The 13,821-nt window shown below is 46.4% G+C and overlaps 1 protein-coding gene across 3 annotated transcripts in view; it reads right to left on the bottom strand.

Moving 5' to 3' along the window:
• Nucleotides 1-13,821, bottom strand: part of SFXN5 (sideroflexin 5) — a 196,478-nt gene that overhangs the window by 86,261 nt on the left and 96,396 nt on the right. For all 3 annotated transcript variants that reach the window (XM_006261298.4, XM_059721418.1, XM_014597100.3), the window contains one exon: nucleotides 5,184-5,274. In XM_006261298.4, the coding sequence (XP_006261360.3) occupies nucleotides 5,184-5,274 (91 nt within the window). The remainder of the gene's footprint in view (nucleotides 1-5,183; nucleotides 5,275-13,821) is intronic.

Genomic DNA, 13,821 nt, shown 5'->3' on the forward strand with positions numbered 1-13,821 from the left:
GGCCAGTGTCATACGGGTCCAGAAATTTAGTAGTGAGGGAGTGGTAGCTCCACCCCTGCTGCCAAATTTCCAGACCTGGGGGATCTCCAGGCCCTGCATGTTGGGTCAGGTGCTGGATCCCAGCATGCAGGACTGGGCAGGGGCAGCGTAGAGATACCTGGTTCCAATCCAAGGTGTGGGAAGGAGCGGTGTCAGACTCCAGGGCCCAAACCCAGTGTTGTGGGCTGGGAAGGGATGGTGCTAAGCCCACAGGCTGCAAATCTGGTGTGTAGGGGAGTGTGCTGGGTCCCAGGGCCCAAAATGGCCCACAGAGTAGCTTTGCACCACTCATCTGGCCTACGGGGCCAGAAGGCTGAACACCACTGCACCACAGGCAGCACCTTTGTTCCAAGGTAGTTCTCCCCGCCTGGAGCAAACTATTAAAATGACAAAACTGCAGCATGGTTTCATTTTGTACTTCTGAAGAGCTAGGGGCAGAGGGATGCCCACTATTCTCACTGTTCTGCCCTTTTCTATAGGCAGCTCCGAAAAGTTGGCGTTCCCTCAGCAAAAGCATTGCATCCATTTTTGCTATCATAAGGATGAAGTCTATCATTGATTTAGGACCTTGATTCCATCTCCCATTCAACCCACAGCAGTACTATGCATCTTGAATGCAAAGTGCTTTAGGGTTGTCATTTTCCATGGTCAGTCAATATTTACTATTATTTCAATTGGCTGGGGATGGAAACTGAACTTTGAGAAATAAGCTTCCTGCTTTTGACACAACTTCTGCCACAGCTTTGAACAGTTCCTTTGCTACAAGGCTGTTTGCTGCAATCTTCAGCAATTCGAAAGACACATCGCCCTCTTGGTACAACATCCTCCTACAGCCACAGTGCACTAGAGGGAACTCTATTCTTCTCTTTCGCCAGTGCAGGAGGAGCGTGACTTTAATGGCAATCTGTGATGTACGAGAACTCTTACCGGCTTCAAGTCAAATTGAATGAATAGTGGGAAAGGCCAAGTACGACTATTCAGCCAGCTGTATTCCTGACCCTCTGTGCTTACTTGCCACGAACATCAATCTTCAGCAGTACAGGCATTCTTGATTGTGAGTGTCGGGACTGACTGATCAAATAGCTGCTGGTAGCTAAGTCTGAACTGCATATTTCCTTTAGAAGTGTGCAATTCCTGAATGGTCTGCTGATTGAGAGCCACATGCTGGAGAAATAAGAGCGCTGAGTGATGAATACATACAATCATTTCAACAACACAAAAAAATCATCCAATGAATATCAACAATCGTGGATAATTTGCTTAGCTCTAAAGGTTAGATTTACCTCTGTGCAGAGTCTGTGCTAGGCTTAGGTACCATTTAAGTCCGTACTGAATCCCAGAGGGCCTGATTCTAACTCACACTAAGATCCCTTTATATTGTGCAGCAAAGTGCTAGCTATCCTGAATTCCCAATTCATTTCCAAAATGCAGGTGTGGACCCTCAGCACCTCACAGGACTAATTCTTTACTTGGCTACTACCTGGATATTTAAATAACATGTCGCAGTCTTGTTCTTCAACTTACATCACAGAACTAGTCCAATCAGTTTGAAGGATGGCTGCACTCTCTAATCTCATGATCTCCTGTTGATCCCTCAAGGAGATCTGCCTATACCAGGGGTTGATCTTGAGTTAGCTGATGCCAAGCTTGGTCAAGAGGAAGCTGGTGAAATGACAGCTTTCCCTTCAGGTAGCCAACTGGTGTGGATTCAAACCCACATCTCCCACAACAGTGCCCTAAACACCAGGCTATATGCTGGCAGAGCAGAGGACTTCCTCCATGCCCTGTGTTGAAACTGGATTATTGGAGAAAAAGGAATGCAAATATCATAGACTAGGACAGAAGGGAAGAGAGAGCCTGATTCTGTAGCCCAGAGGAGACGACACTCCCCAGGGAGGGAGGTCTGGGTGTTGGCCCCGGCTCCCAATGTTATTTGTGCATTTTGTGTGAAATAGTGATTGGAAAAATAGACCAATGCATTACAAAAGCAGATGGGTTAAGCATTTTCCGAGACTTGAGCAAGGTGGAAAAAGATCAGCCTTAGAGGCTTAGATAACAAAAAACCATCTAAGTGCTACCTAGGGCATACACAGCCAGACATTACAATAGCATGGTTATGAAATGACACTGCTATGTGTTGTTCTGATGTAACCATTACCTCTGCATGCTCCTGTGCTGCAGCAAAATGGTTGTGGCCTTACCCCTGTTTTGCACAGAGTTATATTTACAGAGATTTAGTTTACTTGCGCTGCTATGAGAGTAGGCAGCTGTAACAGTGACATCAGAGCAGCTCATGCCTGTACCTAAGCAGCAATTCTCCCTCCCGTTGTAAAGTGGTTCAAAGTTATGTATGTTCCTAGCCTTAAACATATTAGAGATGGAGCAGGATCTGAGCCACAGCATTCACCCACAGCTCCTTCATTTGTACTCCCAGGTGTTGGAGATGCACGGGAGCCTCCTATCCAACTATGAACCCAGCCCAGGACTGCTTAGCTTCCATGTTCAGATGAGATTAGGTGTATTTGCTCGGGTATAGGCACCTTGAACCCACAAGCTTGGGAACTGAGGAAGCTGGACAGGTGCTTGGCTGGGATTGTTTAGTCAGGGATGATCCTGCCTTGAGCAGGGGCTGGACTACATGACCTTGTGCAGTCCCTTTCACTCTTACTTGATTATGATCCTAAACCAACACCACGTACATTCTACCCGGCATAAAAAGATACCATTTACAACTGTTGTTGCCTACTGAAGTCCTGGAAGGAGTCACACTTTTCCTGAATAAGGGAGAACTGCTTTGCAAAAGCCTAGGGAAAAGTTCAGGTTTAAAGTGCACCACAAGCAATCCACACAACAGGTCTTATAGGCAGACAAGCATTATCATTATTTGTGTTTGCCGAATGTCCTAAGAGCTTCACAGAACAGATATCCAGAGTCTGTCTGTTTGTGGTATGGCTGTTGGAGACCAGAAAACATAAAAGGCACAAAAAGGTCAAGGCCAATACTTCTAACAGTAGCCACAGACTTCATAGACATTTGGGCTGGCAGGGACCCCGGAGGATCATCAAGTCCAGCCCCTGCCCCAGGGGCAGGAAGTCAGCAGGGATCATAGGATCCCAGCAAGATAAGCATCCAAATGTGCCTTGAAGGCATTCAAAGTGGGTGCTTGAACTGCCTCCGGCAGCAGTCTATTCCAAACCTTGGGGGCTCGGACAGTAAAGAAGTTCTTCCTTATGTCCAGCCTGAATTGGTCGCGGCGGAGTTTGTGACCGTTCGATCTTGTCATCCCTTGGGGTGCTCTGGTGAACAGATGTTCCCCCAGATCCTGATGAGCGTGTACACTTGGGGAGTGTACACTTCTGTGCAACCAAATTAAGAATCTCTGGGCCTAGTTGTTAAAAGGCCAGCTCATCCTCTCCTCCAGCCAGACTTGGTGGGAGCTGCAGATGCTCAGTGTCTCTAAAGAGCATGCTTAACCTGAGCATTTAAAAAATAAGACGCCCCAATATAAGGCCATTTACAAATCTGGTTGTGATTTGCGCCAGATCTCACTGGGAATCAGTGCTTCTACTGCGAATTGTGTTGTGCTTTCTAAACACCAAGGAGAGATTAATACCAGGAATAATTGCCTCACTTGGAACCTGTAAGTAAGTTTGAAGGCGCAGCTCCAGAAGCAGCTGGCTACTGCATTAACACCTAGCTCTCACTACTGCTATTCAAAATGAATGTGGGTGTCTAATGGGCGGGGAGGGGAAGGGGCTCAAGAGCTCCTCCCTCTTTACAAGGAAATGGGATGGTCCCTGCCTGGAAGAGTAGACGGCACTGGACAGCAACCCCTTAAATAACCGCACCATGTACAGATCCCTGCATTCTGACCTCAGCCCTCGAAACTCGTTACGTGTTACTAAAAAATGTTCTTTCTGTAATATTTTCTCATTGCTCTGGAATACTTTAAAGACAGCTCCAAACCTTCTTGCACTTAAAAAGGCAGCCTTCTTCACCCAAGTCAGGGGCTGGCAACCTTTCTGAGCAGCGGGCTAGACACGTGTGACCCAGCTACCACGATGGACTGCTGATCCTCCTCCCCAGCTATTCCAATCCCGCCCTGCTCTGTGCCCCTTTCCACTGAAAGCTATGGAGAATGCTAATAGGGAAGGACAAATTTGGTGGTGAGGGCACAGATCAAAAAGCTTTAAATTGCTGCGTCAGTGGGCTTGTCTACACCTGGCCCCTTTAGGGGGATTAGCCTAAAATTGCCATTTTTAAGATGCGTTAAGGGCGCACGTGTGTGGACACACACCCTTAATACACCTTAAAAATCATGATTTTAAGCTAATCCTGCCTACATTTGATACCTGCTTAAAGCAAAAACCAAATTTACAGTAGCATAGCTAAGTCACAGAAGCCCACATGTACATCCTTAATATGCATTAACGCAGCGCGTGTTAATCGATGCACTCTGCATTAATGTGCATTAGCACAGCTACACGTGGGCTAATGCGGCTTAGCTATGCCAGCCTAAATTTAATGCACCTTAATGTGCATTAGTGTGTCTATGGGTAGATGCACGCCTAAATCACCTTAATGCACCTTAAACAAGAATGCATTAAGTTTAGGTGCGTGTAATTACATGTGTAGACATGCCCAATGTGTCCCTCCAACACAGAATCAGACCCTCATGGGCTAGATCCAAACCTGGCTGTAGTTTGCCAACCCCTGACCTAAATGATATTTCAAAGATACAAACCAAAACATGTCAGCCTGGTAACACCTTGCAAGTGCTTTCTATTAACCAAACCATGATCCATAAACAGCAGGCGTTAGAGTTTGTTTGCTCCAAGACAGGGCTATACAATCACCAAAGGTAGAGTTGAGAAGAGCCCAATCTTCTCTCGATGGCATGAGTGACCCAAATAGACCGCTCTTTACCAACCAACATCAAGGTCCGCCTGTAACAGTAAATTCCTTGGTTAGGAAAACGTAATCCCAACCACTCATTGTATAATTTGGCAATGTGGTTTGCTTGGCATTCTAATGGCAGTGCAAGTCACAAAGACAGAAACTACCTGCATAGGTGGAAGAGCATGAATCCATAGTTAGATAAGTATCACAGACACACAAAGTAGAGAGAAAATGTATGGTCTTACCTACAGCAGGGAATGGCACAAACCTCTGGATCAAGAGACGGGTGGCTGGGGTAAACTTGTTCGCTCTCTGAACCAGAACATTAAGGCCCACCTATAGGCAGAGAAATCAAACAGAAAGATGGAAGCATTTAGTTACAAGGGGTGGAACAAGTTCCAAGACCTGAAGGGACCAAGAGGTCCTCTTCACACCGATTAACGGAGACGAGAGAGGCCTTTTGCTCCTGAAATCATTCCAAAGCTCAGTCAAGCAAGGTAACCTAGCCAGCGTTCCCTTCCCTCGCTTCCACCAAAGGAAAGGTTGAATCTATTGCACTCAACTCTTCTAGATGGTTTCTCTTTTACCCAGTTCAAAGGAATTTTCTCAGATTTGCTCTGATATCTGCATCTCTTCTCTCTAGTGGATACAGAGGTTTCACTGCTTTACATCTCAGCTATACAGTGAACAGACAGACAGCTTATAATAACTACGCAATTTTTGCAGCATCCTCTAGTGATTTAATGACACTGAGCTCTCTGCATTTTACTATTTGTAACACTTTAAACTGTTGCAAGCAGTAAATTAATCAACTTTAACATTTTACTTGTAGCATTTTAACTAAGAGGTGAAATTAGCTTTACATTTGTAACCACAAGGCTTCTGTCAGGGTCTCTGTCCAGCCAATAGCAGGGGGACAAATGTGGGTTACAAGATGAGCTGGCCAAAAATTTACCATCCAAACTCATTTCAGTAGAAAACTGGGTTCCCAACTCAAATACATTTGTAAGAAGTATCTACCTTCCTCCAGTGTTTGATTTTTCATTTGGAGACCAAAACCCATCAAAATAGGAAATTTGGGGCTGAAAACAGACATTTCCTGTATTTCCTATCCTGTGTTTAGCCAAAAGAGGTAAAAAAAAAAAAAAAAAAAATGGAAATTTCCCCCAAAAACTACCAAGAAATTTTCATTTGGGGGATTTCATTTTTTTCCCTCTTATGCGAAAATATCTAAGTTTTATAAGGATGAGGAAACATTTTCCAACCTGTTCTTATTTTCACATGAAGGCACAGTGCATATCGTTTTCTTTGAGATTACTGGGAGAGGCTGAAAAGCACCTTTGGCTATTTGAACAAGTACAAGCGCAATAATAACTGTCAAACCCTTAGGACTTTGCCAGATCCAAGCAGGTCTTCACCAGGATGCTGCCAGGGCACCTCCGTACCCTAATGGGCATACACCTGCCAAATGGACCCGTTCCATTTTCACCTGCTACCTTGGCTCTAGCAGTGTGCAGAAGGCATAATATTTTTTGTGGTTATAATGGAAAAAAGCATCTCTTTTCTTCTCATCCTCAGCTGAGTGGTGTTTGCTCAGATATTCCAAGTCCTGCCAAATTTAAACCCCTAATATGAAAGTTTTAGAAAGCTGCCAGCCACTGAAAATTAGGGGGGTGAGGAGGAAAAGTTCTGATCATTTGGCTGCTGCTACTGCCCAAGCAATAAGGCAGAAGTTATATATATATCAGTTTGCTGAATCTGCAGAGATATTGTGCTTTGCTTGGTTATCTCCTTGTAGTGAAGACTTCAAAGGCAAATGTGGAAGAGCAGCAGAAAAGCTCCCACTGGGCCTGGGAGTCACTGCTGGAAGCACTCACTCCTCCGCCTGTGACGCCCACACAGTGTTAATGCATTTTAACGCCTGCACATATGGACGTTGGCCTACTCCCACTTACTGTGCAGTAATTTATTTAAGCCAGCATAAATGCACATGTAGACAATCCCAGAGTCTCATGGCAGAAAGTATATTTCTTTTTTTATATTAATGCAATGTCTAATAACCTGTGCCTAACAATAAACCGTGTCTAAGACACCAGTCGCAGATCAGGCCCCCACCACGTTAGAATATACAAATACCTAACAAAAGCTGAAAACAGATATCATCTCTGTGCCACCATAAAAATTCTTATGGTGGCATGAAGCCCAAGCAAACAGATGTCCATGCCCCTTGTTGCGCTACAAATGCATAAAATCGTGGCTGTAATAATACGTAGTTAAAATGTGTGCTGCTTGTTTGCAGTGGATGTCTGTTTGCTCTATGGCAGGAGGGTATGGCCAGCCCAGAGCTGCCCATGCTCTCCAGCTGCCCTGGACAGGCACACCTAGGGCTTCAGGAGCCCGATCCCATGCACGGATATTCCCAAGGTGCCTAAGGATCAGGTCCCTGAAGCCCTGGGAGTGCCCTCCTGGGTTCCCTGCTTGCAGAGGCACACCCTGCAGATCCGCTGGCAGGGGATTCCTTGGGGGTGTGTATTGTGCTATCATGCTTCAACCTGTGCTCCATTTGCAGAGGCATGCCCTGAATCAGTTCCTCCTTCTGCAGTTGTCCGACATGATCAGGCCCCAGAAGGCCTGGGAGTGACAGGGCCTGACCCTGAGGGACAGCAAGAGACATCTGTGTTGCCAATGAGGAGGGTCAGTTGTGCAGGGACACATCCCGGCGCAGCCGATCCTGGTCCAAGAACAATGTCTGTTTATAGCCAGAGCCAGTCTCTGCCCCCACCGCAAAAGGGCTTACACTGTTTATTTAGCGGCTTAAACGCAACGCTGCTTTCTCTTGGGTCTATGTCTTACTTCAGGTAAAAGGTCCCCACCCCCTGCAAACTGTTTAACGAGAGGTTTTTAACCCTTTTCCTTGCCAATGGTTGTCACCCAGGTGCCAGGAACAGTTAAGTCTCATCGATGCTCTCCGTTTTATCATGAAGTGTTATGAAATGCGAAGGCTTTCTTAAAGCTCCAGCTCCTGGAGTCAAGTGATTATGTAATAATCATTGACACTTTCATCGGAAAAAAGGAATTTTAGCCCCCAAAGTTACAAAGAAAAAATTTTAGGGCCTTTAAAAAAAAAAAAATCTAAATAACATTGCCCAAGGTTGGGCACACCAGGTGTTCTCAATAAGTCACTTATTTGTTTCCTTGCAAATCAACAGCAACACACACGCACCAAGTACCTCCGTCTAAGCTCCCCGGGGTGACTATTTCTGAAGTGGTAGAGAAAAAGTATCTGGGTTCACCTTGAAAGAAGGGATTATTTCATTTTTGGAGGTGGGTCTTATATAAGAAAAAGATATTAAGGATCTAAAGCAGGGGTGCTCAGCTTCCAAGCCCACAGGCCAAATCCGGCCCACGGAGACATGGCAGCCAGTCCACGGGGCTCCCCACAGGTCAAGAAATTTGGCAGTGGGGGAAATTTCCAAGTCACACGCAGCTGGACTGGGACTGAGCCATGCCCCTCTTCCTTCCCCCTCCCCGCATATGGCCAGATCAGGGCTGGGGCATGCCCCCTTCCCCACCGCGCAGCTGGATCGGGATCAGGATCAAGGACTGGGTTGCCCCACTTGCCCCAACATGGCCAGAATGAACCCAGCTTCACCCATGCCATGTGCTGGATGGGGCTCAATGGCCAGATCCAGCCTGCGGACAGATTGGGAACTGCCCATCCAGCCCACGGGGCAGAAAGGTTGAGCTCTCCTGATCTAGAGCACCTGGTCTCCTCTCAAAAGCCAGTCCCTAGGGTTTAGGAGCACAACAGAAGGACACAGATTAGCCCACATCAGCCTACTGCAGGGCTGCTTATGTAGCATGTGGTATGGGTTGCTGCTGGAGCCGGGGCACTGAACTGAATTCAGCCCAGTCCGCCAATTCCAACAATGTTAAGGTGGAACTTACTCTTGATGTTTAACCTAAATGCCTGCCATTGTCCTGGCAAGGAGATTCAAACCTCGCTTTCCACCTCTGAGTTGCAAGCATATTTCAGAAAGCACAAAGCCTCAAAGGGTGCAAGACAGAACCTGTGGCACAGGGAAGAGCAAATGAAAAGAGAATGAGGATGCAGAGCACACACCTGAGTTGAGAAGGGGAGCAGTGGCATGTGGGGAGAGGTTCAGGAGAAGACAGCAAGACAAGGATGAAAGGTAAAGGGTGGAGTGAGGGTTGGAGGAATTAGTCCAGGGGAAACAAGAGGAAGTTGGAATCTGAGCTGACACTAAAGAAAGCAAATAAGGGGGCAGGTCGAAGAGATACTATTAGACGGACCTTTCTCTGCTGAAGACAATGGTGAGATCATGAGCAGGAAAGAAGTGGGGAGAGAGCTCAGGTGGGATGCTGTGCGAAAGCAGGATAGAGATATGGGGCAATGAAAACTGAGACTTGATTTGGTGGCTCAGACAGGTAGTGGAGGGTCTCAAGACAGGGATACCCTGTTCCATGCACGTGTGCTGCGTACACAGACCGAAACAGAAAGAAAAGCAGCTACGTGGAACAATTAGTGTGATGTGCAAGCTTCCCTCTTGTGAAAGGAACCCCCTCCTGATCTGTTCCAGCCAGCCACGTCCCTTTCTTTATTCAGATCACCCCCAAACGCTCACTTCTTCTTGTGCCAATGCCCAGCAGAGTTGGCGGTTTGGACTTTCTGCTTGCAGGCATTATGGAAGCAGGCATCACTGTAGGGTATCCCCTACCAGGAAGGGAATAAGAATTTGCATCGGCACAAGCTCTGGAAACAGTTTGCCCCAACTGCACCACATCGTGAAATCTGAAGTCAGTTCAACGTCCGATTGTTGATGAGTCCTGAGACAAGACAACCAGTGGCTCTCTCATAGACCTGGTAGCTCAAAACAGAAGCGGTGAGCTTGAGGCTGAAGTTAAGTTTGCTAGCCTATGCTATGCAGGATTGCACAGCAATCAGAAAAAATTCTACAAACTTAAAAAAAAAAATCTACAAACTATTAGGAAAGAAGGGAGCTCGTGGAGGGTGGGATGTGCTCAAGGCCGAGATCTGGGATTCGAAGCCATGTCCTGCCACATACAAGTTAAGCAGACAAAGGAAGTTTAATTGCCTGCTCTTGGATTCAGTCACTCGGCACTTTCCCTCCCACTCTTGGGTCTATGTTACTGCTAATCTGAGGAGACAAGGGACCGTTCTCCCCCCTTCCCTCGCCCTACTTTGCAGTGACTTCCTCCCAGTTCTAAATGTTTCTTTACTGCACTAAGTGGCAGATAGTCCAGAGGGCAGTGGGTGGCCTCCCGCGCGGTCTCACAAACTGATTACGGGCTATCGCACCAAATTCACAGCCTGTCAATGTAGCCACTCCACACTGCTCACAAACAATTATCAGGAAGAGGGAGCTGGGATTAGAAAAATCCGCAGGGGCGCCTTCGCCTAGACAGGAGAGTGAAAAATGGTGTCTGTGTGTGTGAGCGAGTGTGTGACGGGAGCTGGGGTGGGGAAGGAGGCCAGGAGAGAGGAATACCTTGCAATCGGCTACATTAATAAGAGATACAGTGAAGACAGGTAGCTAACAATAGCTCTGCTTTAGGGTTTGAGAAAAGTGTACTAACAGTCTCTAACCTGAAGAACTTAATCCCAAGAAGTCAGGCTCAGATGCCATGTCTACACGTGCACTAATGCAATGTTTCTAATGCATATTAAATTTAGTACCTCCAGTGTGAAGTACTAAATTAATGTGCATTAGGCAGTACAAATGCACAGTAGTGCATTTTTATGTTTTAGTGACAGCTGATGTGCAGTAAGCTATTTTATTGAGCATTAGCACAACGTCACTTTTAAATGTAACGCTTTAATACACAGTCAAATAGTCTTCTGTGCATTAAAGCACGTGTATAGATGCGCCCAGAGTGGCCACAATGACCTTGGATGTCCAGAAAGGGAATCACCAGGATAGCTATTTCCTCCTATTCAGCGCTGTAGTTTTATTGTGGACTTTCTGCTTGTGAGCATCAGGGAAGAAGCGAGTGCTTGGAGTGATCTGAATGAAGAAAAAGACATGGCTGGATGCAATGGATCAGGAGGGAAGGAAGTTACTAGAGGGAAGGAAGTTTGGACTTTTATTTAAGAAGTAGACAAACAGGGCAACACGGTGGCACTACAGGTGGAGAGCGCGAGATTGGATTGCACAGGAAGGCTGTGAGGGTGTTATGTACGGGTAGCTAGGAGAAGCTGAACCTACTGCAGCAACGTGCCAGATCATCCCCATTTCTTAATGACGTGCCAGATCATCCCCGTTCAAGTGATGTTGATGCCTTCCATTCTCTTCCCTTTTAAAAGGTAGACTCTAGCATCTAACAGATATGAGCAAGCAGCTAATATGGGCCAGAATCAAAGGCTTAGCTCGTATTAGCCAAGTGCCAAATAAAAGAAATAAATATTGCCTTCCTCTTGCTGCAAGAGCCGGCCATGCTTTCTAAAAGCACCCTCTTAAGGTAGTTACTAAAACGACTTCAGTGATACCCATTCCCTGAACAGCATACCATATAGCAGCGTGGGTCATGACCCAAAAGTGGGTTGCAAGAATATATGAAAGGGTCACGAACAAATTTAAAAAATGTATCAACAAACTTTAAAAATGAATTCTCCTTTAGAGAAAAACATGGGAAATTGTGGCTTTTCCCTTGCAGCCTGGAAGAGTTCCAGCCTGCAAGGGGCTGCTTGGGGCCCCCATGTCCCACACCCCCCTGCCCCACACATTGAGAGGCTGGCGCCTGGCGATGGGGGGCGGTGGGTCAGGACCGAGGGGCACTGGGTTGGGACTGGCATCGATGTTTCCAAATGGGTCGGTCCTGGTACAAAAAAGGTTGAGAACCACTGCCATAAAGGACCTCCAGGCAAATCTGGCTTAAGGAATTGAACTCTGTAGGCTTCACAAAGTATAGCAAGCACCAAGACCGGCATGGGCTTTCGCTCACTCTACGCTCCGGTGAGACGCGGCGCTCAAAAGGAAGCTATGGTGCAACTGTCCAAATGCTCTGCTGCATACTGCTCTCTAATCCCTTACATAGGAAAGCTGCACTGGGATAACTGGAGGAGAGAGGAGAGAAGATTTCCCCAGTAATTAAGACACCACCTCAGGGACTGGGACACCTGGCTTCAAGTCCCTGCTCTGCCACAGACTTCCCCCACGATCCTGGACAAATCTTTTACCATCTCTCCACCTCAATTTCTCAGATGTAAAATGACCTCAGGCTGTTGTGAGGGGAAGTGCAAACACTGGGAGGTGTTCAAGATACGACAGTGATGGGAAGTATATGACAACCTAAGGCAGACACATTTAAACTGGTGCAAAACGGTTTGAGGACCTGCATACTTTGGCTCAAGAGTAAGCTCCTGACTCTCTAACTGGTGCAAGATATTTTTATACCACAACAGCTGGGCGGACAGCCTTTTGCACCAGTTTGACAGCATCTATTTAAATCCACACCTCACATTGCACCAGGGCAATGCTTTTCACCCAATCAAACATTGATTTAACTTTAGTGGGATTGATTCATATACTAAAGGACCTGGCTGAATGTCTCCTGAAAACTTCTCTCCATACAGTGAAGTCCAGCCCAGGTGACCCAGCCATCCTGGACCTAACATTCACAGGCTGCCTGACACACATGGTTCTTTGGCTAAATGATGTGCAAAAACCTGGAAAAACGCCTCTGAATGATTGCCTGTTAGAGGCAGAGTCCTTAGTGGAGTCCTTAGTGTCTGTGCAAGTGCAGGCGAGCAATGCCAAGGGCTCTAGTCTCAGCAGCACATCCCAGCACGGGCAGTGATCCTTTTATTACATTTCCTCCACAAGAAAACAAGAAAGCATATTCCACTCAATGCCTCAGCCAACTACAGGAGGTAATTTTGAAAAAAAAGACTATGCTTCTCTCTTACAGTTTGTCCAGGTTGTTTCACACTAGCATTCAAGCATAAATTCTTCATTATTTTCCCTCCATTCTGCCTAGTTTCACTGCTTCTTAAACTGCCAGGGTGGTCACCAGACACTAATACAAAACAGGAGCACAAAAAATTAGCGGAGTCACCCAGCCAGCACCTGGGTACATGCTGGAAGCGAGGATCTGGGGCCGCAGGGGAAAAGGCAGCAACGACACCTCCACAAAACTATGGCGCGTTCACTGAACAAAAGGGCATTCACAGCTGCCTGGGAAGAGATGCTCAAATGTCTCCAAGTGTATAGAAACGGGAACGTTTCTGTAGAACGGCATGCCTGGGTAAGTCGTCACATCAGGGATTGAACCTGGATGCAAAAGCATGACTCCTTCCACCCACAGCTAGAACGCCCCTGCTCTCAAAGACTGTAGCAAACTTGAAGCTGTGTGTGGTCAAACCACATGGAAAATGCCCGGACCGGTTTTGCACGCAATTCTGGTTGTTATACACCAAAACAAAAATCACTTTTGTTTCAGAATCCATTTAAGGTTGCTAAGTGATAACAATGTACTTATCTGTCACTTTGTTTACAAAACCCGAGCACTTAAAAACATATAAATGAACAGACAGACCTTATGCTTCCCACATAACGAAGATGCACATTATTCTCATATAGTACAAACAAAAGCATATTGAACATTTCTTGTCAGGATTTTTTCTTTTTGAAGTTGGGGAAAGCTGCAAGCAACCTGCAGTCAGCACAGGTCAGCGTGCTCTCACAAACATATGCTCAGTCGCATAACTCCTAACAATGGAGTGGATTTACTTCCAGCTTGCCTGGAAATTCACTATTTACCCCACAAAGAGCTGTGTTTGACATCAAATTTAACACACGTGATTTTACTTTCACCAAGAAGGGATTTAAAGGGCTCCAGGGC

Source organism: Alligator mississippiensis, chromosome 2 (genome assembly GCF_030867095.1).
Source record: "Alligator mississippiensis isolate rAllMis1 chromosome 2, rAllMis1, whole genome shotgun sequence".
NCBI classification, from domain to species: Eukaryota; Metazoa; Chordata; order Crocodylia; family Alligatoridae; genus Alligator; species Alligator mississippiensis.